This window comes from Macrosteles quadrilineatus, unplaced genomic scaffold (assembly GCF_028750875.1).
Source record: "Macrosteles quadrilineatus isolate MER2022 unplaced genomic scaffold, UCM_ALF_1.0 Scaffold_1__1_contigs__length_201487025, whole genome shotgun sequence".
In the NCBI taxonomy this organism is placed as follows: domain Eukaryota; kingdom Metazoa; phylum Arthropoda; class Insecta; order Hemiptera; family Cicadellidae; genus Macrosteles; species Macrosteles quadrilineatus.
The window spans coordinates 114,355,594-114,379,461 of NW_026542594.1; the positions used below are offsets into that span (position 1 = coordinate 114,355,594).

A 23,868-nucleotide genomic window follows, 5' to 3' on the forward strand; every position below is an offset into this window, starting at 1 on the left:
CTCAAGTTAACCTTGTCTGTGCATTAGTAAAGGAACTGTGGTGTCGATGAATGGACCATTACTACGCTCTCGTCCTTCTCTCTGTTTATTATCACACATTTCTTTGTAGGTAAATCCTGGTTACCATACGGCAATTCGACATAACCATTCGTAATAAGTAAGGTAAATTACAATATGCTTGAAATTTGAAAGTCAGATTTACAAATACTGTATTTCAAACACGAAATCATTATAATAAAAAAAGAATGCTCAAGTAATGTTAATAATTTAAAAAAACAGTTTAATAAAAAAAAAAAAAAAAATACGAGATGAACTCATTCGACTGTCTAGTGAATTTTATTCAATTAGTTATCGAATAGTTCTGTACAGTTTTAAAGTAACAAAAAAGCTAAAAGCGGAAAACTGATACAACATAAAAACTGTAGGGAACGTTTAAATTTATTTTTAGTGAAACATAATGTTGTCATATTTACAATTATTATAAATGTTATTGTATCATCTTTAATTTGAACTTAAGGCTTGTAATGTTTGTTTTCCAAATTTTGTTACAAGTAAGTGTTTCGTTTCGTAAATATTTTGCTGGAAAGGTGGAGTTTGTCAACCCAAAAGTCAAGAACACCAGAGATCCTTGAGTTAACATAACCTCAGCCGTGCATTAGTCCAAGACCCCTGCAGATCAGAAATGGGGACATTTCCCCCCCCCCCCCCTTCCACCCCACTCAACGTCACGTCACATTTTGGTACTTCTATTCTTTTATCAGGGTTGCATGACAGAAGCTGTTAGGATCTGGTTTGTACAAATGTGTACAGCAAGTCTTCATGCTACTTTAGTGAGTTGTTGTGTAAATGTTAGAGGTGCAGTATAGATAAGGGTGAACATTTTATGCCGATAGTTCACTCATCTGTATCACAGTAATCACAGTATATAGGTTAGCAAACAGAAAAAAAAAAATTATTGGCCATTAAAAATATTAATTTTGTTTTTAAATCGGATATATTCAATTACTATTTTTCACCATTGCGGTTCATTTATACTACGTTGTTACGTAAAGAAAGTATTTTTTCCTTATTATTAAAGATTTTACTTTAAACTAAAACTTGTTGAACATATAAGCTGGTAAAATCAGTATTTTTACAAGGAAAACACATTTTTATAATTGCGTACATAGGAAATTATTGAGCACTTTCGTGCTGAAAACAGTCTGATTAACTAAACATGTTTTATGACAAAAATATTCTGAATAACTATTTCCATTTATACAAACCTAGAGTTAAAAATATATGTGCATTTAGATATGTAAAGCTATTAAATCAATTATAATTATATTTATGACTATTTGATAAATTTAAATTAAATATATTACAGCAATCTACAATCTTTCTGTCATGAACACCAAGGATTAGCATGATCATCACTTATATAGGGCGAGAAATTACTTGGTTTCCTGGTTTTATTATATTGATAAAATATAATCGGTAGCCATAGCTTTTTCACATTCTGAATTAAAGCTCAGACAATAGACCACCATGGTCTATTGTTTGTGATTAAAGTAGACAAAAACACACGATTTAAATAAATATGAATTTCAACCAATACCAAGTGGTTTTTCTGATGTTTTACGTGGTGTGGTATTAATTGAGCTTTTTAATTTTTAAATGGATTAATAATCAATAAAATTATAAAAATATTAAAAATATTTAATTTCTTATGGGGAAATAACGTAATAATGTAGCAAATTAACGAATTGAAATCGTATATTCTGACAAAATTAACGAACAAAAACTTAAGACGTTGAACACTTTTAAAATGTTTATAAAATGAGGGGAAGAAAGTCAGGACTGAACTGGGTTAATAGGAATCAGCTTGAATAATTGAGTGAGCAATACAGGCAGCATCGGCACGTGGCAGGGAGTGCGGGATCAGCTGATCAGCTGGTTATACACAACAATGTCTGTATTGCTAGGTGAGTGGTGTTTCGTTGAACGTTCAGTTATTTTGGAAACTAGGCTATCTTACCCACACATTATAATATATATGTTTAATTATGTGTATAACATTTAATTTATATCACATAGCTACAAGACAATGTGCTAAATATAATATTAGACGAGTCAAAATAAGAAAATTTATTGCACAACCTTAAACAAATTGCTACAAATGGTTTTTTATCATCAATTTAATCTAATTGGTATATTAAAAAAACATAGTAAAAGTCTAGGAAAATCGGAATCCCGGAAGTGGGTAATTTTTAAGATGGCGCCTAAATTTGCCAGAAAGTACAGATTTTAAAAGTTATTATTGTATAAAAGGCACATTTCTTATCAGATTGTTTTACAATTTGGTTTAAATGTAAAAAACAAATAATTTAGTATATTGAAGCGTTATTACTAATGGTAAGGTTGAGTTTAGCCTAATGGTTACGGAAAAAAAACTTAAATTTAAATTCACGTGTTATTCTTATGGAGAATAAGTCAACTGTTGTAGTTTGCTTGTTTATGAACATATTTTGATCAAATTTGGAAAATACATTCATTTCTTACTAAACTACAGTATTAACATTTTACAACAAAAAACACATTTTTACCCTCCCTGTTGCAGCAAACCTAAGTACTTGTTAAATTAATTCTATTTAAATAGGGAATAAATGTGATGTTTTTAAGGAGACATTTTAGTGTAAATCCAATCAGGCAAATGGAAATTCGCTAAGTCTGCAGGTTTGCTGCGGTGGGGGTATTCAAATGTGCATTATTGCTTTAAATTAGTTTTTAATCCGTTAGAGTATAATTTTAGTGGATAATTATTATTCATGTATTCCTTCGTTCTCTCGTATCAAAAACTGACTAGGCCTGGTGCTCTTATGCAATTTTCTGTATATTATAGCTGATAACGATTTTCAGCCAGCTTGCCCCATTTTTACAAACAACTAATCGTTAAATACGAAGTGGTTGAAATCAGAAAAAAAGGTGCGTCAATATGTCCACCGAATGGTGGAATAAACGCGGCTAGTGTTCGAAGAGGGGACACCATAGTAGAGGTCCCTGGAAATAAGGTGCATACAAGTTGTCGTAAGATATACATTTAAAAAAAGGTTGTTCTATGATATTCAATATTATTAAAAGTTATAAGGTTCACCAACAGGGTGCAACACTTATACATTTTGTTTTCATTTATGACAACATAGGTAATTTGAAGCTGTGATGCACAATGAGAACTGTTAAAGTAGGATTGCTTACAGTTAAGCTTATGTTTTTAATTTATAAATTATGTTTTGATATTGTGCGAATATTCGATAATTTACTTTTTTATTGTTTAGGTGTAGTGGTAGAACATTAGGCTATGGTATGTGTGCTATACTGTATCTTCCGTAAATTAAAAGAACCAAATTTTCTCAAACCGTGTCCTCTTCCATTGCAAACACAAAGCATTAATATAACTGCAATAAGCATTTTATACTTATACGCCAACCCCGTACGAAGGACGGGTATTCAGCTAGTATACAATAATATAGAGAAAACCCCCACCACAGATGACATTAATGTTCAATCGGCTTTAAATTACTGTACATACCTGAATCACTTAGAATTTTATCATAAACAACGTTTGTTGGTAAAGACAACCATCAAAAGGTTGCTGGCATCGGTCAGTCGATTATTCAGGAAGTTCGCAAACGAGCGCTAGTTGATCCTTTACAATTATCCCTTTCTGTACAAATGCATAATTTATTTAAGACCAGATTTCTAAATAGACACTTTAAATATATTGGAGTTCTGCTCGTCGTATAGTGAAGTGCAAAGATTTGGAAAAAAAGCTACTAATGTTATTGCCCCAAACACGAGAATAGCACTGAAATAAAATATTCAGCATTGTTATTAGCAGCAGAAAATGTTGACCACAATATTTCAACTCTCGATGTAAAAGTAACGTTTCATGGAATGGAAATGATAGCTGCCATGACACCAGGCAAGACCATGCTAGTGTAGCCTTGCTCCAGGACAGAAGACAGTCTTTAATATAGCAAGGCGTCATTAAGCTGAGTTGAATATTGCTGTATTATTGAAAGTGCCGATATTTGTTTGATCTTCAGAAAACAATAGGCGTATTCATAAAACATAAGTTTTACAGAGCCCCTAATTTTCCCTGAATGTAACAAAAAGATTGATATTTTTGGGAACTGTCTTTCAAATCGGCTACCCTAGGATGGCATGGTTTGATGCACACTATTTATAAAGGAAATGGATACCCAGGAAAATCGTGTGTCAGGTATTTGCCAATGATAGATATGTACTCTGCAGACAATTGATGTAATCTTTCCGCAGTGAAATTCCCATGTGTTTCCAGAAAATGTCAAAAGGGGACCTTACCTTACAATCATGTACCAAAGTATTTACCACTCCGAACCAGACCACAGAGCTCGTTGATGACCTTGGTTGTAAGGCCAAGTCCATTTTATATGATGGTAGGCCTACATGTAACGGTTTCATAGGAAAATTGCGATACAATATATTCAGCAAAAAGGTCGTTACCACTTCTTAATTCGTAAAGCCGGAATCACTATTACCAGATTCTGGTATGGATGGGAAAGGAAAATGAGGTTTATCCTTTAAAGTGGGACTGGAAGATCCAGAACGACCGATTCTACCCAATAATTACAACAAAGAGTGCTGCACCAGAGAGTATGTTGAAGGTCATTCATTGTAACTGTTCTACCAATTGTAAAACCTTAAGATGTTCCTGTAGAAAGTATGGCCTTCTTTGCACAACAGCCTGTGGTCCATGCCAATTTGAAGAGCGTGACAATGTGCAGAACAATTCATGTTCGATAGAGTTAGATGAAGACGAAGACGGTTGAACAAGTTTTAACAGAGCAGCCCATTTACTATATCAACATTGTAATGAATTGTATATTTGTTAGAATATTTATGTTAATAAAGTTTAAATGTCTTCTTGCACATTGTGTACATCATTTTGTGGTGTTAAATGGTTATTTAGATTGAAAATCAAAGATATGTGTTAACAAATATTCAAGTTACCTTGATTTACTTATTTTTACAGGAATCTTCGACGCCATCTTGGAAATTACCCTTTCCGGATACCCGATTTTCCTAGACTTTTATATTTTCATTGACAGGTATCTATTAAAGTAAAATTCAACAAAAAACCATTTGTAGCAATTTTTTTGGGGTGTTTGCATAAGTTTACTCGACTATATCCAAAGCTAAATCTTTCCCTTGAGTTGTTTTAATTGTCAAAAATACTTAGTTTTTCCGATTTTTCAGTAAATAGTGTTATTATTTATGATCTATTGGGGTATAGAACCACTAAATTTGAAAAAGAAAGATTGGACAACAGAAGAACGTAGGTACCAACAAAACTTTCCCTTTCTCAAAATAAATAGAAACGTGAGACATACACTGAATTTGTCAAACAACGTAGTACGTAAAAAGCTTATTGATATTCTCTGAAATTTACTCCAACCATCAAGCAGTAATTGGTGTATACTATACTGAATTTATTTTTATACTTATTCAATTTCAAATTTTGGTTTTCAAAATATTTTCAGGGTAACCCACGGAGGATTCTCTTGCCAATGTTTACATAAACGTAACGCAGGCTGATGTGTAATGTGGCAGGGAGTCGAGGAATGCGCTGAGGTGCCAGACAGATCTGGTCAACGGCCCAAATATTCAGGTACAATATCAGTGCTATATCCAGCACAACCATCATGTCTGTTTATAAAGTCTCCATCAAATCCATCAAACCTTGGAGAAATATTTGTGTAGGTATAGGATAAAAGTAGGTTTAAACACTGTGATGCTTAATGTATCAAATCCCAAACATTTAACATATTTATACATACATTATTTTATTTTTACATTTAATTAGGAAATTAAATAGCTGTTAACAAACAGATTTTCTTTTTAACTAAACTTCTATTAAAAAATGTGCCTTTGGGGGAGTCCTTAATTCTTACCATACATAATCTTGCTTTTTCAGATATTACTTACATTGTTCTCCTGAAGACCTAACTCTGTATACTATAATATGTGTACAAACAGTAGCCTACATTATAGGGTTTGTTCTATAAACGCAATATAAAAACATGTTCCCAGTTATTACCTTCTTTGATAGTTATTTTCCTCATCGTCCCGGTAAGTCAATTTCACATTTTTCACATAGCTTATCAGACTTTCTCCATCTATTTCAATTTACTGCGGCATTACAAGAAGCGCATCCTCGGAGAAAAAGTGGAGGAAGCATTGATCGCGGAATGCTCGTCTATTACCTGCACAAGCGACTATGTACTCGCGGGTTTTTGCCGGGGTTCGCAGAAGTGATCAGACAAGTCAGCTGACTGGAGCAGTTCCCGCCAAACCGCCTCTCATTCCCGCGCTCTGGGATGTATGGGGCTGAGGGTCATATTGATTGTGAAACGATTTGCATAGAAATGTGGCTTTGCCTGTCAAATGCTCTGCCAAGTGTTCTTAGAAGTAATAACGACTCCCATGTGTCACCCGTGCATGATGGATGGACTCGGTCCAGCTTATGTGGATCGTAACGGCCCTAACAAATCACACGTTGTTAAACGATTTCACTTTAGCTGCAAAACCACTCTAATTTGTATATAATCCGTTTAATCCATGTCACTTTGATTACGTTGCCGTCACATCGTTAATATTTACCAGCTATATAACGTCCACCGTATGTACCTGAAGTAATTGTTTCATGGTAGTATTACCGTGTGAAGTAGTTTAACGCGTGTTTACCCCAATAACATGGTATCACAATAATGATCTTGTGTCTTGACCCCTCCTCAAGTAACACAGTAGACATCAGAAGATGACGTCAGTTGCCCGCCGCTTTAACCGGCTTACCCTGTACAGTATTCGGACCAAGTATCGTCACTACCGGTTGGAGTTTGCCAGGATGGCTCAAGGCAAACACGGTTTATCTGTGCTTCAAATGATGTAAAAAGTATACAACCTAGATAAGTTGCAAATTGTTAGTAGAACACATTTTAGTCTTTAAACAAATTTAACTCGAATTAAGGGTTTCCAATCCATCAGACAAAATCGTCATGTGACTGCGTCTTCGGTCCCGACATGACGTCTATACAGACATGTACTTAGAAGGCACTGATTTTGCAGACTAGAACCAACGCGTAAAGAATAATTTGTTGTACATAGTACCATAACGTCGGATTCAGTTTCTAGGTTATAGCAATACTGTATTCTAGAAAAGCCGTGTAAAATAGTTTAAAAATAGTGGTTAGCCTGAAATACAGAGAAACAAATCGTAATAAAATAAAAAATGCGCATACAATTTACATACGTTACTGAACTCCGATTGGACTAACAACAGCAGTTTACTGCAGTTATAGTCGTGTTTATAATGCATTATAAATCTTAACTAGTAATAAGAAATTTACTTACACATTTCCTCGCCGAGCACCCACGTCTCTGGCTTGGAGTTGACTTCCACGAGGACAGTCGGAGTGCAGACCAGCAGGACCATGAGGTCTGCGATGCTGAGGTTCATCAGGAAGATGTTGGTGGAGTTGCGCATGTCCTTGGACTTGAGGATGACCAGAGGCACCATCACATTGCCTATGACGCCGATGCCGAGGATGATGACACAGAATATGATGGAGGTGGTGCGGATGTACGCGGGAAACACCGGAGGGTCGAAGTCGGAGCCATTGGTGGAGTTAGGAGAGGAGGTCACTGGCAGAACACTGCTGTTGATGAACAAGTACGGATATGTCGAATTGCTTTCCGGACCCGGAGCCAATGAAGAAATCATAAGTGAGGTTGTTAGATCTGTTCCTGGTCTCCGGACCAAATTATAATAGCTAGAGAGTCGACTTGTAAAATTTACCGGTACTAAAATACTTTATTTATCACAGCAATACATTTGTCACATACGGTAAAAAGTTGAATCTATTTATATTAATATCAGGTAAAAACCAAACTAGTTAGGAATGTGGAATCTACAATATGATTTGGTAATATTTTAAAATGCTCGAAAATAGTAACAACTTTATAGCACCGTTTTTAACATCAACAAACGAACCAGCACCGCTTAAATGAAGAGAACCTAACAAGAGAACTATAGAGAACAGAAACGTATCAAATGACTAGTAGAATCGATCGAGTGATCTGCGGTCGTGAGTTCGCATTAATTGGCAAGAACGTCACTTGCGACATGACCTAGCAGAGTAGATGTGTAGCCGTGGATGTGAGGCCCTCGCTGTGGGGCTACGCGACGCCTCGTCCGGGGACGCATCTCGGCGCCTCACCCTCACACCTCCTCACCGTCCATCTGTAACACACACATACACATCAGACTAGCCGTGGATGTGAGGCCCTTGCTGTGGGGCTACGCGACGCCTCGTCCGGGGACGCATCTCGGCGCCTCACCCTCACACCTCCTCACCGTCCATCTGTAACACATACATACACATCAGACTAGCCTTGGATGTGAGGCCCTTGCTGTGGGGCTACGCGACGCCTCGTCCGGGGACTCATCTCGGCGCCTCACCCTCACACCTCCTCACCGTCCATCTGTAACACACACATACACATCAGACTAGCCGTGGATGTGAGGCCCTCGCTGTGGGGCTACGCGATGCCTCGTCCGGGGACGCATCTCGGTGCCTCACCCTCACACCCCCTCACCGTCCATCTGTAACACACACATACACATCAGACTAGCCGTGGATGTGAGGCCCTTGCTGTGGGGCTACGCGATGCCTCGTCCAGGGACGCATCTCGACACTTAACCCCAACACCTTTTCATATGTTGTGTTTAGATCTACCGTCCTATCCGTGAAGCGATTTTAATGGAGCTAATATAAGTAGGCTGCAGGAAAACATATGTCATTAAGAGGTAATTAATTTCAGCCATTGCGAAAAAGTAAACACCGCAATGTGTGTCTGACATATGTTTGTCCAACTGACACCAAGGCTGGTTTACACACCACAGACTTGTGGGCATCACAATGCCTCCGCTCTGACTCATGTGTGGCTTGTGGTCAGACAATCGACCGCAAAGACCACCAACACTCTACGAACTCTTCAGCCAAAGCTTTGCTTTATCGTTAAACAGGAACAATTTCACGGTCACACATTTGAATTTTTCTATGGAACCATTGTCAATACTTCGAATACATTCTTAAACTGGGGTTTCGTAAGGGATAATCCCTACCTTGTAAGTTTCCATCCGGGAGTTAAACTGAACCATTATACATATTTGCAAAGCTAACTATATCAAGTGAGGAAAAGCCTTGAGTATTTTTAAGGATTAAAACAAACAAAGTTATTATTACTAGGCCTATTTTAAGCTACAGTACCTATCTTTTTTGATTTGCTGCCCAAAGCGGTTCAAGATTGTTTAAGACAGCTTCAAACAGATTACTACAAGAAGAACCAGCTGACATTTTAAAAATAAATATGGTCAGTTGGCTGAAAATTAACACAATTAGGCATGATTTAGAGCGACATAGTGGACAATACTGGCCAGTCGCCACGGACCTAATGGTCAGTACAGCCCACAGTCCCTCTGTACGCTTATGAGATGGTGATAAAGAGCACCACTTAATAATTCTGTCTTTCTCATCCCTCTATTACCACTTTGCTTTACACTAACAATGACGTCACAATAGTTTAGTGACAACAATTCAATTGTGTGACGATAGAGAATAATAACCTCGGAACTGAACTGTTGGAACAATACAGTATAAAATGTGATACTACTAAAAAATCATTTGGTCACGATATTTGATTCAGGACCATAACAACGATGGTATGTATTTAAGAAGACATGCTACAGCAGCCTTTTGTCAATACCTCAGAGTGTATTATACTATTCGCCCATCATGTTGCATGGTAAGGTCCAAAGACAACGACGAGCCAAGTCAAATGTACAATTGTTCTACAGCTATCTACTTAAACAAGCATTAGTGAATATTTAAATCAAAATTTGGGAAAATTCCAACAACTATCTTCTAACAGTCCACTTTCTTTGCAATTACATAATTCACATTTACTCTCATGGATGGAAAAAAGGGTATAAGCAAGCCAGACAGCGTGGTTTCCTACCGATGCAATATTGTTATAAGTAATAGGAATGATGAGGAAATGGTCGGACTGTTTTGCCAAAGTAAATAAACACGAGGTGAGGTGCTATTGTCAGACATCTGGGCTACAACAACACGCTCTCGTCACGACTCCTTTGCGTCATGGCTACAGCAATCTTCACAACTTACATAACAACACCTGTAGAGATGAACAATACAACAACACGTTCTCGTCACGACTGCTTTGCGCCATGGCTACATCAACCTTCACCACTTATATAACAACACCTGTAGGGATGAACTATACAACAACACGCTCTCGTGACTACTGCTTAGTACAACTTCTAGACGTCACTATCACAACGTCTATAACAACACGTGTAGAGATGAACCGTACCACCACAACACGCTCTCGTGACTACTGCTTTGAGCCATGGCTACAGCAACCTTCACCACGTCTATAACAACAGCTGTAGAGGTGAACCATACAACAACACGCTCTCGTGACTACTGCTTAGTACAACTTCTAGATTTCACTCCACAACGACTCTAACATCACCTGTAGAGATGAACAATACAACAACACGCTCTCGTCACGACTGCGTTGAGCCATGGCTACAGCAACCTTCACCACGTCAATAACAACAGCTGTAGAGATGAACTATACAACAACACGCTCTCGTGACTACTGCTTTGTACAACTTCTAGACGTCACTATCACCACTTCTGTAACAACATCTGTAGAGGTGAACCATACAACAACACGCTCTCGTGACTACTGCTTAGTACAACTTCTGGATGTCACTCCACAACGACTCTAACATCACCTGTAGAGATGAACAATACGACAACACGCTCTCGTCACGACTGCGTTGAGCCATGGCTACAGAAACCTTCACCACGTCTATAACAACAGCTGTGGAGATGAACTATCCAACAACACAATCTCGTCATTACTGCTTTGCGCCATGGCTACAGCCACCTTCACCATGTCTATAACCACACCGATAGAGATGAACTAACTATACAACAACACGCTCTCGTGACTACTGCTTTGCGCCATGGCTACAGCCACCTTCACCATGTCTATAACAGCTGTAGAGATGAACCATACAACAACACGCTCTCGTGACTACTGCTTAGTACAACTTCTAGATTTCACTCCACAACGACTCTAACATCACCTGTAGAAATGAACAATACAACAACACGCTCTTGTCACGACTGCTTTGAGCAATGACTACAGCCACCTTCACCACGTCTATAACAACAGCTGTAGAGATGAACAATACAACAACACGCTCTCGTCACGACTGCTTTGAGCAATGACTACAGCCACCTTCACCACGTCTATAACAACAGCTGTAGAGATGAACAATACAACAACACGCTCTTGTCACGACTGCTTTGAGCAATGACTACAGCCACCTTCACCACGTCTATAACAACAGCTGTAGAGATGAACAATACAACAACACGCTCTCGTCACGACTGCTTTGAGCAATGACTACAGCCACCTTCACCACGTCTATAACAACAGCTGTAGAGATGAACAATACAACAACACGCTCTCGTAACTACTGCTTTGAGCCATGGCTACAGCAACCTTCACCACGTCTATAACAACAGCTGTAGAGATGAACAATACAACAACACGCTCTCGTCACGACTGCTTTGAGCAATGACTACAGCCACCTTCACCACGTCTATAACAACAGCTGTAGAGATGAACAATACAACAACACGCTCTCGTCACGACTGCTTTGAGCAATGACTACAGCCACCTTCACCACGTCTATAACAACAGCTGTAGAGATGAACAATACAACAACACGCTCTCGTCACGACTGCTTTGAGCAATGACTACAGCCACCTTCACCACGTCTATAACAACAGCTGTAGAGATGAACAATACAACAACACGCTCTCGTCACGACTGCTTTGAGCAATGACTACAGCCACCTTCACCACGTCTATAACAACAGCTGTAGAGATGAACAATACAACAACACGCTCTCGTCACGACTGCTTTGAGCAATGACTACAGCCACCTTCACCACGTCTATAACAACAGCTGTAGAGATGAACAATACAACAACACGCTCTTGTCACGACTGCTTTGAGCAATGACTACAGCCACCTTCACCACGTCTATAACAACAGCTGTAGAGATGAACAATACAACAACACGCTCTCGTCACGACTGCTTTGAGCAATGACTACAGCCACCTTCACCACGTCTATAACAACAGCTGTAGAGATGAACAATACAACAACACGCTCTCGTAACTACTGCTTTGAGCCATGGCTACAGCAACCTTCACCACGTCTATAACAACAGCTGTAGAGATGAACAATACAACAACACGCTCTCGTCACGACTGCTTTGAGCAATGACTACAGCCACCTTCACCACGTCTATAACAACAGCTGTAGAGATGAACAATAAAACAACACGCTCTCGTCACGACTGCTTTGAGCAATGACTACAGCCACCTTCACCACGTCTATAACAACAGCTGTAGAGATGAACAATACAACAACACGCTCTCGTCACGACTGCTTTGAGCAATGACTACAGCCACCTTCACCACGTCTATAACAACAGCTGTAGAGATGAACAATACAACAACACGCTCTCGTAACTACTGCTTTGAGCCATGGCTACAGCAACCTTCACCACGTCTATAACAACAGCTGTAGAGATGAACAATACAACAACACGCTCTCGTCACGACTGCTTTGAGCAATGACTACAGCCACCTTCACCACGTCTATAACAACAGCTGTAGAGATGAACAATAAAACAACACGCTCTCGTCACGACTGCTTTGAGCAATGACTACAGCCACCTTCACCACGTCTATAACAACAGCTGTAGAGATGAACAATACAACAACACGCTCTCGTCACGACTGCTTTGAGCAATGACTACAGCCACCTTCACCACGTCTATAACAACACCTGTGGAGATGAACTATCCAACAACACAATCTCGTCATTACTGCTTTGCGCCATGGCTACAGCCACCTTCACCATGTCTATAACCACACCGATAGAGATGAACTAACTATACAACAACACGCTCTCGTGACTACTGCTTTGCGCCATGGCTACAGCCACCTTCACCATGTCTATAACCACACCGATAGAGATGAACTAACTATACAACAACACGCTCTCGTGACTACTGCTTTGCGCCATGGCTACAGCCACCTTCACCATGTCTATAACCACACCGATAGAGATGAACTAACTATACAACAACACACTCTCGTGACTACTGCTTTGCGCCATGGCTACAACCACCTTCACCATGTCTATAACCACACCGAAAGAGATTAACTATACAACAACACACTCTCGTCATTACTGCTTTGCGCCATGGCTACAACCACCTTCACCATGTATATAACCACACCGAAAGAGATTAACTATACAACAACACACTCTCGTCACGACTGCTTTGAGCAATGACTACAGCCACCTTCACCACGTCTATAACAACAGCTGTAGAGATGAACAATACAACAACACGCTCTCGTAACTACTGCTTTGAGCCATGGCTACAGCAACCTTCACCACGTCTATAACAACAGCTGTAGAGATGAACAATACAACAACACGCTCTCGTCACGACTGCTTTGAGCAATGACTACAGCCACCTTCACCACGTCTATAACAACAGCTGTAGAGATGAACAATAAAACAACACGCTCTCGTCACGACTGCTTTGAGCAATGACTACAGCCACCTTCACCACGTCTATAACAACAGCTGTAGAGATGAACAATACAACAACACGCTCTCGTCACGACTGCTTTGAGCAATGACTACAGCCACCTTCACCACGTCTATAACAACACCTGTGGAGATGAACTATCCAACAACACAATCTCGTCATTACTGCTTTGCGCCATGGCTACAGCCACCTTCACCATGTCTATAACCACACCGATAGAGATGAACTAACTATACAACAACACGCTCTCGTGACTACTGCTTTGCGCCATGGCTACAGCCACCTTCACCATGTCTATAACCACACCGATAGAGATGAACTAACTATACAACAACACGCTCTCGTGACTACTGCTTTGCGCCATGGCTACAGCCACCTTCACCATGTCTATAACCACACCGATAGAGATGAACTAACTATACAACAACACACTCTCGTGACTACTGCTTTGCGCCATGGCTACAACCACCTTCACCATGTCTATAACCACACCGAAAGAGATTAACTATACAACAACACATTCTCGTCATTACTGCTTTGCGCCATGGCTACAACCACCTTCACCATGTATATAACCACACCGAAAGAGATTAACTATACAACAACACACTCTCGTCACGACTGTTTTGAGCCATGACTACAGCCACCTTCACCATGTCTATAACAACACCTGTAGAGATGAACTATACATCAACACGCTCTCCGTCACGACTGCGTTGCGCCACAGGTATACCGTTAGATAATAAATATTTTTAGGTTTGCTTTGAATGTTGGTGGTGTTAAGGGTAGATTATCTAACCCTCATGGTTACATACTATCTTATTCGTGTATCCCTTCACAATTATTACCGCCAAAACCGCGCCCAGCCCCCAGCTGATCCTATCCTCGGCTGCTGCCACGGACGGGCGAGCCTCCGACCCAACCGGTCCTCGTCTTATTGATCGCCACTTCCAAACTTCTCCTCGATATTTACATGCATCGTTTGTTTTAATTCCGTCGCGGTCTATAAAATCAGTCTCAGTCTGAGAACCAAACTGCTCCGCCGACCGGACCTCTTTGCGAATGCTAATCTTCATTGTGTTTACTGAGTTGTTGAATTAAATCGAGTTTAGATATTAATACCATGCAATGCAACTGATTGTAATTCAAAGCACAATTTCCGATCTTTTATAATTACGTTAGATTAACCTATCGGGAGTTTGATTGGATAACATTTTAATATCAATGTGTAGCTTACTTATATTAAAGCGGTTGAATGGTTTGCAATCTAATCTAATCCAATCTTATAAACTGAAACTATGTATGTACCTATGTCAGGTATACCCATTGACTTTGGTGTAATTTGAATACCTACCATAACGATACATTTTATACTTGGCGATGGCGACCTGGGGGTAAGTGGCGCTATCTTGTGGTCTTGTTTACTGACTAATGATCGCTGGTCCTGACTAAGGCTGACATGTCCCTTAGACAGAAATGTTAAATAATAGCCCATACAGCCAATGGAAACTAAGGCATCTACAGTTTAGAAAGGAATCCGAACCACATTTTTGCCATGTAATTTACGAACTGTCTAATTATCAGGATAGTACTGCGGATAGTCATAGATAAAACATGGTTAGTCTATGCTAGTATGGACGTTAATCCACACCAGACAGTATCGTATCCACAGACCATGCCTATAAATATCCACAATTCGTTGATGTTTATTAGGCAATTTTGTTATTATTGTAGGCTATGTCTTACACTTAACTTGAGGGTAATTCTAAAAGAAAAGGTGCCGTGATTTACAATTGGATTGGTCTATTTGAAATAGGGTTTTTGAATTAATGTTATGTTTGTTGTATTTGTCAGTGATAGTTTTACATCAGTAAAGTAGCCATTAGTTTAACATTTGGCAAAATATAACTTCCACAAGATATAGAGTTAAAAATTTGGAGAATCAGACAGTGCTGAATATTTAGGCTAAGCTTCAACAAGACTGCATTTTATATTAAAAATATATAGAACATAGCATGTTCAGTAATTACTAGTATTAGTAAGCCGAAAATTATAGAACAAAATGTAAATAAAGAACAACGTAATAGTTTTGTAATAACGTCCTAAGACAAATTAAAATTATAGTTGTTTTAAGACAACTGTAAGACAAGTCTTTTGTTTGTATACCACACTTTCAACCAGGGCTAGCTGCTGATGATAGGGGTTCAAACCTTTGACTTCATCCATATTTTTCGACAACAACTATTCTCAAGCATTTGCAGGTGTTATGTTCACATCAGCAAGTGGGTCATCAGGCTACTGATATGATGAGCGCGTGCCGATCTTGTTGTTATAGTGTCATTCACTATATATATAGTTAATGGTGGTACAGTACTATGTAGAGATAGTCACTTTGCCATGAAAGCACTGAGGGCATAATTAAATACCAAATACAATAAAAATAAAAGTCTTGAAAATGTAGGCAGTTAGGTTGTGTTTATTAATGTCGTCACACTGTACTGTGTTGTCTGCTGGTGCTGGGTTTCTCGGTCATGGTGCCACAATTAGCTCCTCACTGCAACTGCAAATAGTTGACAGGTTCTGGCACGTCCATTGAACTGGATGCGCTGTCTCGCTGTACCAATACTTGTAGTTTGAACAAAATTATGAAATTAGGAGATAATTTACGCAACTTTTAATACAGGTGATGGGGGGCTAAAGTAGCTATTTTATCCCTAAGGAGTAAAAAGCTTTTTCCTTTGTTTTGATCGGTTGTAGATGTAGATTATTGTTGCATTCTTGTCAATAGTTCGACCTATCGATAGGATAACGTACACTGACACAATCGTAACAGACAAGATGATGAAGTGATACACACTTACTAAACGGGGCTGTTTTTTTTTTTTTATTAGAAAAATTAAAAACTAGTTGACATTCGTTTTTAAAGATTGTCTTTACATGAAAAATATTTTCGTTTTCATACCTAGTTTGTTTGAACGTAAATATGCATCATCACGATTGCAAAAAGTGCCTTTTCACAAAAACTTAAGATCGCTTTCGCAAGTGAAAAAATCACTTTCCGCCATAAATTATTCTATTATACTGTATTTGTTTAGTGTAATTATTCATAAATAATGTGGTTACAAAAATATTTCACCAGAAAAGTTACAATATTATGCTTTATGCCGTTAATTTACAACACATAACATCTTCTACGGATTGATAACAAAAGAATAGCACCTGCATTTTATTGCTTTTAGCTTGTTTTAAACTAAAGTGTGTTTAAATTTTGAAACAGGCTGCTTAGAATATTTGTCTTTACAAATATTGCTCGATTATGGCCTAAGCTTTGACATACAAAAGGAATCGCCATATAGTGGAAGCAAACAAAACTTTTAAATATTATGAAGTTATAGTCGTACGATAAATCTTTTGCTCAGTACATTTCATGATGATACGAGCGTCTTTTGTGTTCTGCACACATCCAATTTGAGGAGCACATAACTGACGTATCCAATTTCCACTCCGATTTCAGAAGAATTTCATCCGGGTCCATAAGTAAAAAAATTGCGCCAATAAAATCAAATTAATTAAGTGCCTTCAATAGTCTTCTTGAAGTCCTTGAGACAAAAAGACTAATGCCAGTCATTAGCAGCATTCTGGAGAGCTCGGAGGTGGCGGCGCGGTGTTTCAAAGGTGCGGACTACCACTAGGTGGGCGTCCAGTAAAATCATTCCCAGGTGTACGACTGATACGTAGCGTGTAATGGACTGACGTCAAGTGGCTATCACCTGTCATCGCTTCACGGTGATGTCCCGGAGAAGAGTGCTTACATCGACTACAATGTATCTGATGTCGAACAAGTGGTGTGTCATTGGTTCACGGTGATGTCCCGGAGAAGAGTGCTTACATCGACTACAATGTATCTGATGTCGAACAAGTGGTGTGACATCGCCTCACGGTGATGTCCCGGAGAAGAGTGCTTACATCGACTACAATGTATCTGATGTCGGACAAGTGGTGTGTCATCGATTCACGCTGATGTCCCGGAGAAGAGTGCTTACATCGACTACAATGTATCTGATGTCGAACAAGTGGTGTGTCATTGGTTCACGGTGATGTCCCGGAGAAGAGTGCTTACATCGACTACAATGTATCTGATGTCGAACAAGTGGTGTGTCATTGGTTCACGGTGATGTCCCGGAGAAGAGTGCTTACATCGACTACAATGTATCTGATGTCGAACAAGTGGTGTGTCATTGGTTCACGGTGATGTCCCGGAGAAGAGTGCTTACATCGACTACAATGTATCTGATGTCGAACAAGTGGTGTGTCATCGCCTCACGGTGATGTCCCGGAGAAGAGTGCTTACATCGACTACAATGTATCTGATGTCGGACAAGTGGTGTGTCATCGATTCACGCTGATGTCCCGGAGAAGAGTGCTTACATCGACTACAATGTATCTGATGTCGAACAAGTGGTGTGTCATTGGTTCACGGTGATGTCCCGGAGAAGAGTGCTTACATCGACTACAATGTATCTGATGTCGAACAAGTGGTGTGTCATCGCCTCACGGTGATGTCCCGGAGAAGAGTGCTTACATCGACTACAATGTATCTGATGTCGGACAAGTGGTGTGTCATCGATTCACGCTGATGTCCCGGAGAAGAGTGCTTACATCGACTACAATGTATCTGATGTCGAACAAGTGGTGTGTCATCGCCTCACGGTGATGTCCCGGAGAAGAGTGCTTACATCGACTACAATGTATCTGATGTCAGACAAGTGGCGTGTCATCGCTTCACGGTGATGTCCCGGAGAAGAGTGCTTACATCGACTACAATGTATCTGATGTTGGACAAGTGGTGTGTCATCGGTTCACGGTGATGTCCAAGAGAATAGTGCTTACATCAACTACAATGTATCTGATGTCGAACAAGTAGTGTGTCATCGCTTGTCGGTGATGTCCCAGAGAAGAGTGCTTACATCGACTACAATGTATCTGATGTCGAACAAGTGGTGTGTCATCGATTCACGCTGATGTCCCAGGGAAGAGTGCTTACATCAACTACAATGTATCTGATGTCTAACAAGTAGTGTGTCATCGCTTCACGGTGATGTCCCAGGGAAGAGTGCTTACATCGACTACAATGTATCTGATGTTGGACAAGTGGTGTGTCATCGATTCACGCTGATGTCCCAGGGAAGAGTGCTTACATCGACTACAATGTATCTGATGTTGGACAAGTGGTGTGTCATCGATTCACGCTGATGTCCCAGGGAAGAGTGCTTACATCGACTACAATGTATCTGATGTTGGACAAGTGGTGTGTCATCGATTCACGCTGATGTCCCAGGGAAGAGTGCTTACATCAACTACAATGTATCTGATGTCTAACAAGTAGTGTGTCATCGCTTCACGGTGATGTCCAAGAGAAGAGTGCTTACATCAACTACAATGTATCTGTTGTCGAACAAGTAGTGTGTCATCGCTTGTCGGTGATGTCCCAGAGAAGAGTGCTTACATCAAGTACAATGTATCTGTTGTCGATCAAGTAGTGTGTCATCGCTTCACGGAGATGTTCCGGAGAAGAGTGCTTACATCGACTACACTGTATCTGATGTCGGACAAGTGGTGTGTCATCACTTCACGGTGATGTCTCGGAGAAGAGTGCTTACATCGACTACAATGTATCTGATGTCGGACAAGTGGTGTGTCATCGCTTCACAGTGATGTCCCGGAGAAGAGTGCTTACATCGACTACAATGTAGAACTAAATATAGGCTATATTCTTTAATTGACCATTTCGGTAAGCATTTCCCTGCTGATTGAATTTGGCCCTGGGTTGAATTAACCACTTAACATTTTCCATGGACCATCCAGTCCAGAATTCACGAAATGAAAACAAACATTTCCATAGTGAACACAATCGATTCTAGGAGAAATAAACGTCAGGCGGGTTCTTTTCGATAATGTTTATAACTAAACATTTACTCTATGGCCGATACATCAAGTGATGGCGTAGTGGTTGCCAAATTGTTTGGACAATCGATGTTTCTGTCGTGACGAAACGCACTTTCGAATGAATGAATATACCATTCATACTGATAAAAATAAATATTCAATGTGGATATAAATCAACATTTTTTTTATGTACTGCATACATAAATAATAAATTACTGTGACTCGTCTACAAAGGTGAGTAGCTTTACCAACTTTTTGTGAAGAGTTTTAAGTCTACACTTATAAATCTACCAAAACAGATAGTTAGTTCCCAACGCTTAAAAACTCAGAGTAGGGCTCGGTCCAGGATTACAAAAACAAAATAAAATAAAACTAAAATGTAAGCCATCTAAACAAGCTAACTATTACAGTAAATGGTTGTTACAGAACAGTCGTTTATTATCATTCTTACTATCAACTGTGCTTAAAAAATTAACATTTTCTTCCATAATATTAAAAGAAATACTTGTAAGTATTATAATTTGTACTAAAACTATTTCAGTTTGAACTTATCCAACTTCTAAAATGGCGGCCTCATCTTCTCCACCTGTTCTCTTAATATTACACTCGAGACTTTCATTAGTTGCTTCATTTAATTAAAAATTTCATCCTAATGATAACATGAATACTGAACTCCTGAAATATCATCTCATCTACTTAAATATGTCGTCTGCGAAGCGTTGTTGTTAGCAACTTATAATACAAATTGATAAACAGAGTGTAGCTCTTAAAACATTTTAACAGTGTATAGTGGTGGTTGTGTAAGGTGTACAGTGGTGGCAGTGTACATTGTACAGTGGTGGTTGTGTACAGTGTGTACAGTGTACAGTTTACAGTGGGGGTTGTGTACAGTGTACATTGTACAGTGGTGGTTGTGTACAGTGTACATTGTACAGTGGTGATTGTGTACAGTGTGTACAGTGTACAGTTTACAGTGGGGGTTGTGTACAGTGTACATTGTACAGTGGTGGTTATGTACAGTTGTACAGTGTACAATTTACAATTGTGGTTGTGTACAGTGTACAGTTTACAGTTGTGGTTGTGTACAGTGTACAGTGGTTGTTGTGTACAGTGTACAGTGATGTCTGGTGAACTGGAGACGTGGAGTGACTAAGATATTGAGGCAGGTTATGTTGTTATGAAGTGTGGAATGTACAGTGGTGGCAGTATACAGTGTACATTGGTGGCAGTGTACAGTGGTGGCAGTGTTCAGTGGTGGTTGTGTACAGTGTACAGTGTACAGTGGTGGTGTACAGTGTACAGCAGTGGCTGGTGAACTGGAGACGTGGAGTGACTAAGCGTTTGGATATTGAGGCAGGTTATGTTGTTACGATCGTTAAAGTCGGCGAGTGTGCGAGAGAGCTTTAAACCTGTCCACTAACTCTTCCCATCCACTCACTTGGACATTCCTAGCTTCTTTGTCGACTTCATTTAAATATCTTTTGAAAAACTTTACGTCCCAGAAATACCGTACCGTCCTTCATTCACTTCATTCATGCTAGAATAGATAATGAATCCTATAAAATTAGCTAATAATCAATGATTTACATATTCATAAATACACACAAATAAAAATCAATAGTTTAGTAGTTAATTGATTATAAATGTGTTAAGGATTAAATTTAAATTGATCTTATTTTAAATTGTTCGTTTTGTAGTTCATAGCTACCATAAAAGATCAATGGCCTGGTGAAATAAATTTTCACTACGACTATTCTGAATATACATATTTCCCATGTGCTTACAAAATAGGTTAACACAACACTACTACTTAACACATCGGCTGGTGTTATAAATGTTTTATATTAATTTTTCAACTCCTCAAAATGTATGAGCTTACTCAATAATTGTATCCAATAGTCTCAATGATAATACTTTGCCCCTGTACAATCCTTAAACAATTACTTGTTAAATGTGCATTTATATAATCTAAATTTCTATTAAAAGATGTTTCACGCATATTTGACTGTGTTCTATATTAATATTAAAACGATTTTTATGAAATTCGGTATTTGGGTACTAGCCCATGGTATATCTAGGAGTTCGTTTTATTTTTTAAACTGTTTATTTTAGGTATTAAATGTTAGGTTCCATACGAAAATGCACTGTTGTTCCACAAAACTGTGTTATGTTCTTATTCGGATTTTTTTATTATATAAAAAATGCATGTTGTTATATGTTGTTTAAAGGCTTCCCGTCATGGTTTCCAGTTGTTAATATTATTTGAAATAGTATTTTTATATAAATTTTTTATATTTTTCTAATAACTCTTTGCACTCATTCTATACCTACATGATTTACGTTTAAATTGCTAAACATATCTACTTTGCACTTTCTATACATCGTGTGGTTTTATATGAACCAAGCTGATCCCATACTTGTAATTACAAAATAATAATAATAATAATAATTTAAATATTAATGTAAGAAAATAAACTGATATATTTTAGGAAATGTTGCTAATATTTTAAAGCTTAGTGAAACAAATTTCAATGGCATTGGACTATTTTGTTGCAAATTATGAGTTTGCTAGTAATATTTTAAGTTACATGTATTTCAACTCGTAACATTGCAATACAACTACTGTATTTTCTTGTATTGGTTTTAATTCGTCTTTTAGCCTAATTAATAAAGAACTTTTAACTTTTTATAATACAAAGGTGTATGGTATTCAAGTATGGACATTTTTTAGTAAAGACATTTTCATTCCTTGGCTGGAATGTTGAGCAAATGACATCTGCAACTGTAAGACGATGGTCGGCTCCAACTCCATTTCCTTGCAAACACAATTAGAGACGAAGAGCCACAGCCTCAGACTATGACCTCGTCAACGTTACCCTTATCATGACTTCAATATTTCAGAGTAGAGTTTAATATCAAATGTGGTGCGTTAATAGCCTTTAAAATTTTCGTAGTATTTTCCGTAATGTAATTTTAGTCAAACAGTTAGGATAAAAAAAATCAAAATTCAATGTTTACAACTTTATCAACACTCTCTTGTGACTCGTATGTGGAGTTAAAAAAGGTCCTCGGAGTATTTTGGAGTCCCTGAATTCCAAATTCAACATTTAGTTAAATTGTTATTCACAAAAAATAGCTTTTAGAATAAGCTCGTGGACCAGCCGAGGCCGCACTACGGGAACGATATTTAATGGAGAACGGGAATGTACTCTAATTCCCGGGTGTTCTGTTTTGTAATCTGTATATTTAGGGTACCTAAATCTGTGCTTAAAATTTAAAAAAGCCAAATATACGTTTCTCCACATTACAAACCACAAAAATTACGCTAACCGTTATTAATAACTTTCTTATTACTGACATATTAAAATGTCTATGAACTCTGTACATGGTCTCATTGTTATAAACCTCTTGTTTGTAGGTAAATATTCATTCAGCAAATTTATTTATAATAATCAAATAAACTCTTCTAAGATTCAACTACAATATTACATGGGAGTTCCTTGTACCAACAACAATATTAGTAAATTTTCTAAGCGTGGTTTTATTTAATAGGGATTGATAGTTTTAAAACTTTTTGTTTACAAATTCAATTTTATGTGAGGAAATTCGCTTAGTATACATGCATGTTTGCTGCAACGTAACATTTAAAGTTTACTAAAGTAATATTTCAGTTCCTCACTAATCCAGTGATAATAAAGTGATATTGTAATAATGATGGATATAAGGGCGGAAAAGCAAGAGAAATGTGTTTCTATGATTATAAAGTAATTATTAATAAAACAACAGGAACATTGTAATTTCCTTCCTCCCCTCCCCTCACCGTGGTTTCTTGCCCCGTACTTTCTCATTTAGTTGTAGCTTCGTTCCACAAATTGTTCCTTAGTTTGATTACCAAAAAAGGGAAAGCCGTTTAAAAGTATTTGGTGGTTAAATACGTAAATATTTACCGTAATATTTAATTATTTTCAATATTCCCTTAACGTAAACACTAGCTGAGGGGTGTTAGTTGTCCGAATCGATACAGACACAATAAAATAACTAAAATTGTGAAAAATATAATTTCTAAAAAATAATTGTTAAGTTGTCAAAAGATGGTACTGTATA

At 38.4% G+C, this 23,868-nt stretch overlaps 1 protein-coding gene and 1 long non-coding RNA gene across 3 annotated transcripts in view; both read right to left on the reverse strand.

The window, feature by feature from the left end:
• LOC128999990 (QRFP-like peptide receptor) overlaps window positions 1-8,339 on the reverse strand; it is a 97,177-nt gene extending 88,838 nt beyond the window's left edge. The window contains exon 1 of the mRNA XM_054426821.1: window positions 7,432-8,339. Coding sequence (XP_054282796.1) covers window positions 7,432-7,801 — 370 coding nt within the window. The 5' untranslated portion in view covers window positions 7,802-8,339. The remainder of the gene's footprint in view (window positions 1-7,431) is intronic.
• A 128-nt stretch (window positions 8,340-8,467) lies between these two features.
• The window catches only part of LOC128983556 (uncharacterized), a 137,988-nt gene continuing 122,587 nt past the window's right edge, over window positions 8,468-23,868 (reverse strand). Inside the window, exon 5 of one of the 2 annotated variants that reach the window (XR_008489866.1) lies at window positions 8,468-8,562. This is a non-coding gene — a long non-coding RNA (uncharacterized LOC128983556). Of the gene's footprint in view, window positions 8,563-8,589; window positions 8,684-23,868 lie in introns of those variants that run through there. The other variant, XR_008489865.1, reaches the window with a different exon arrangement.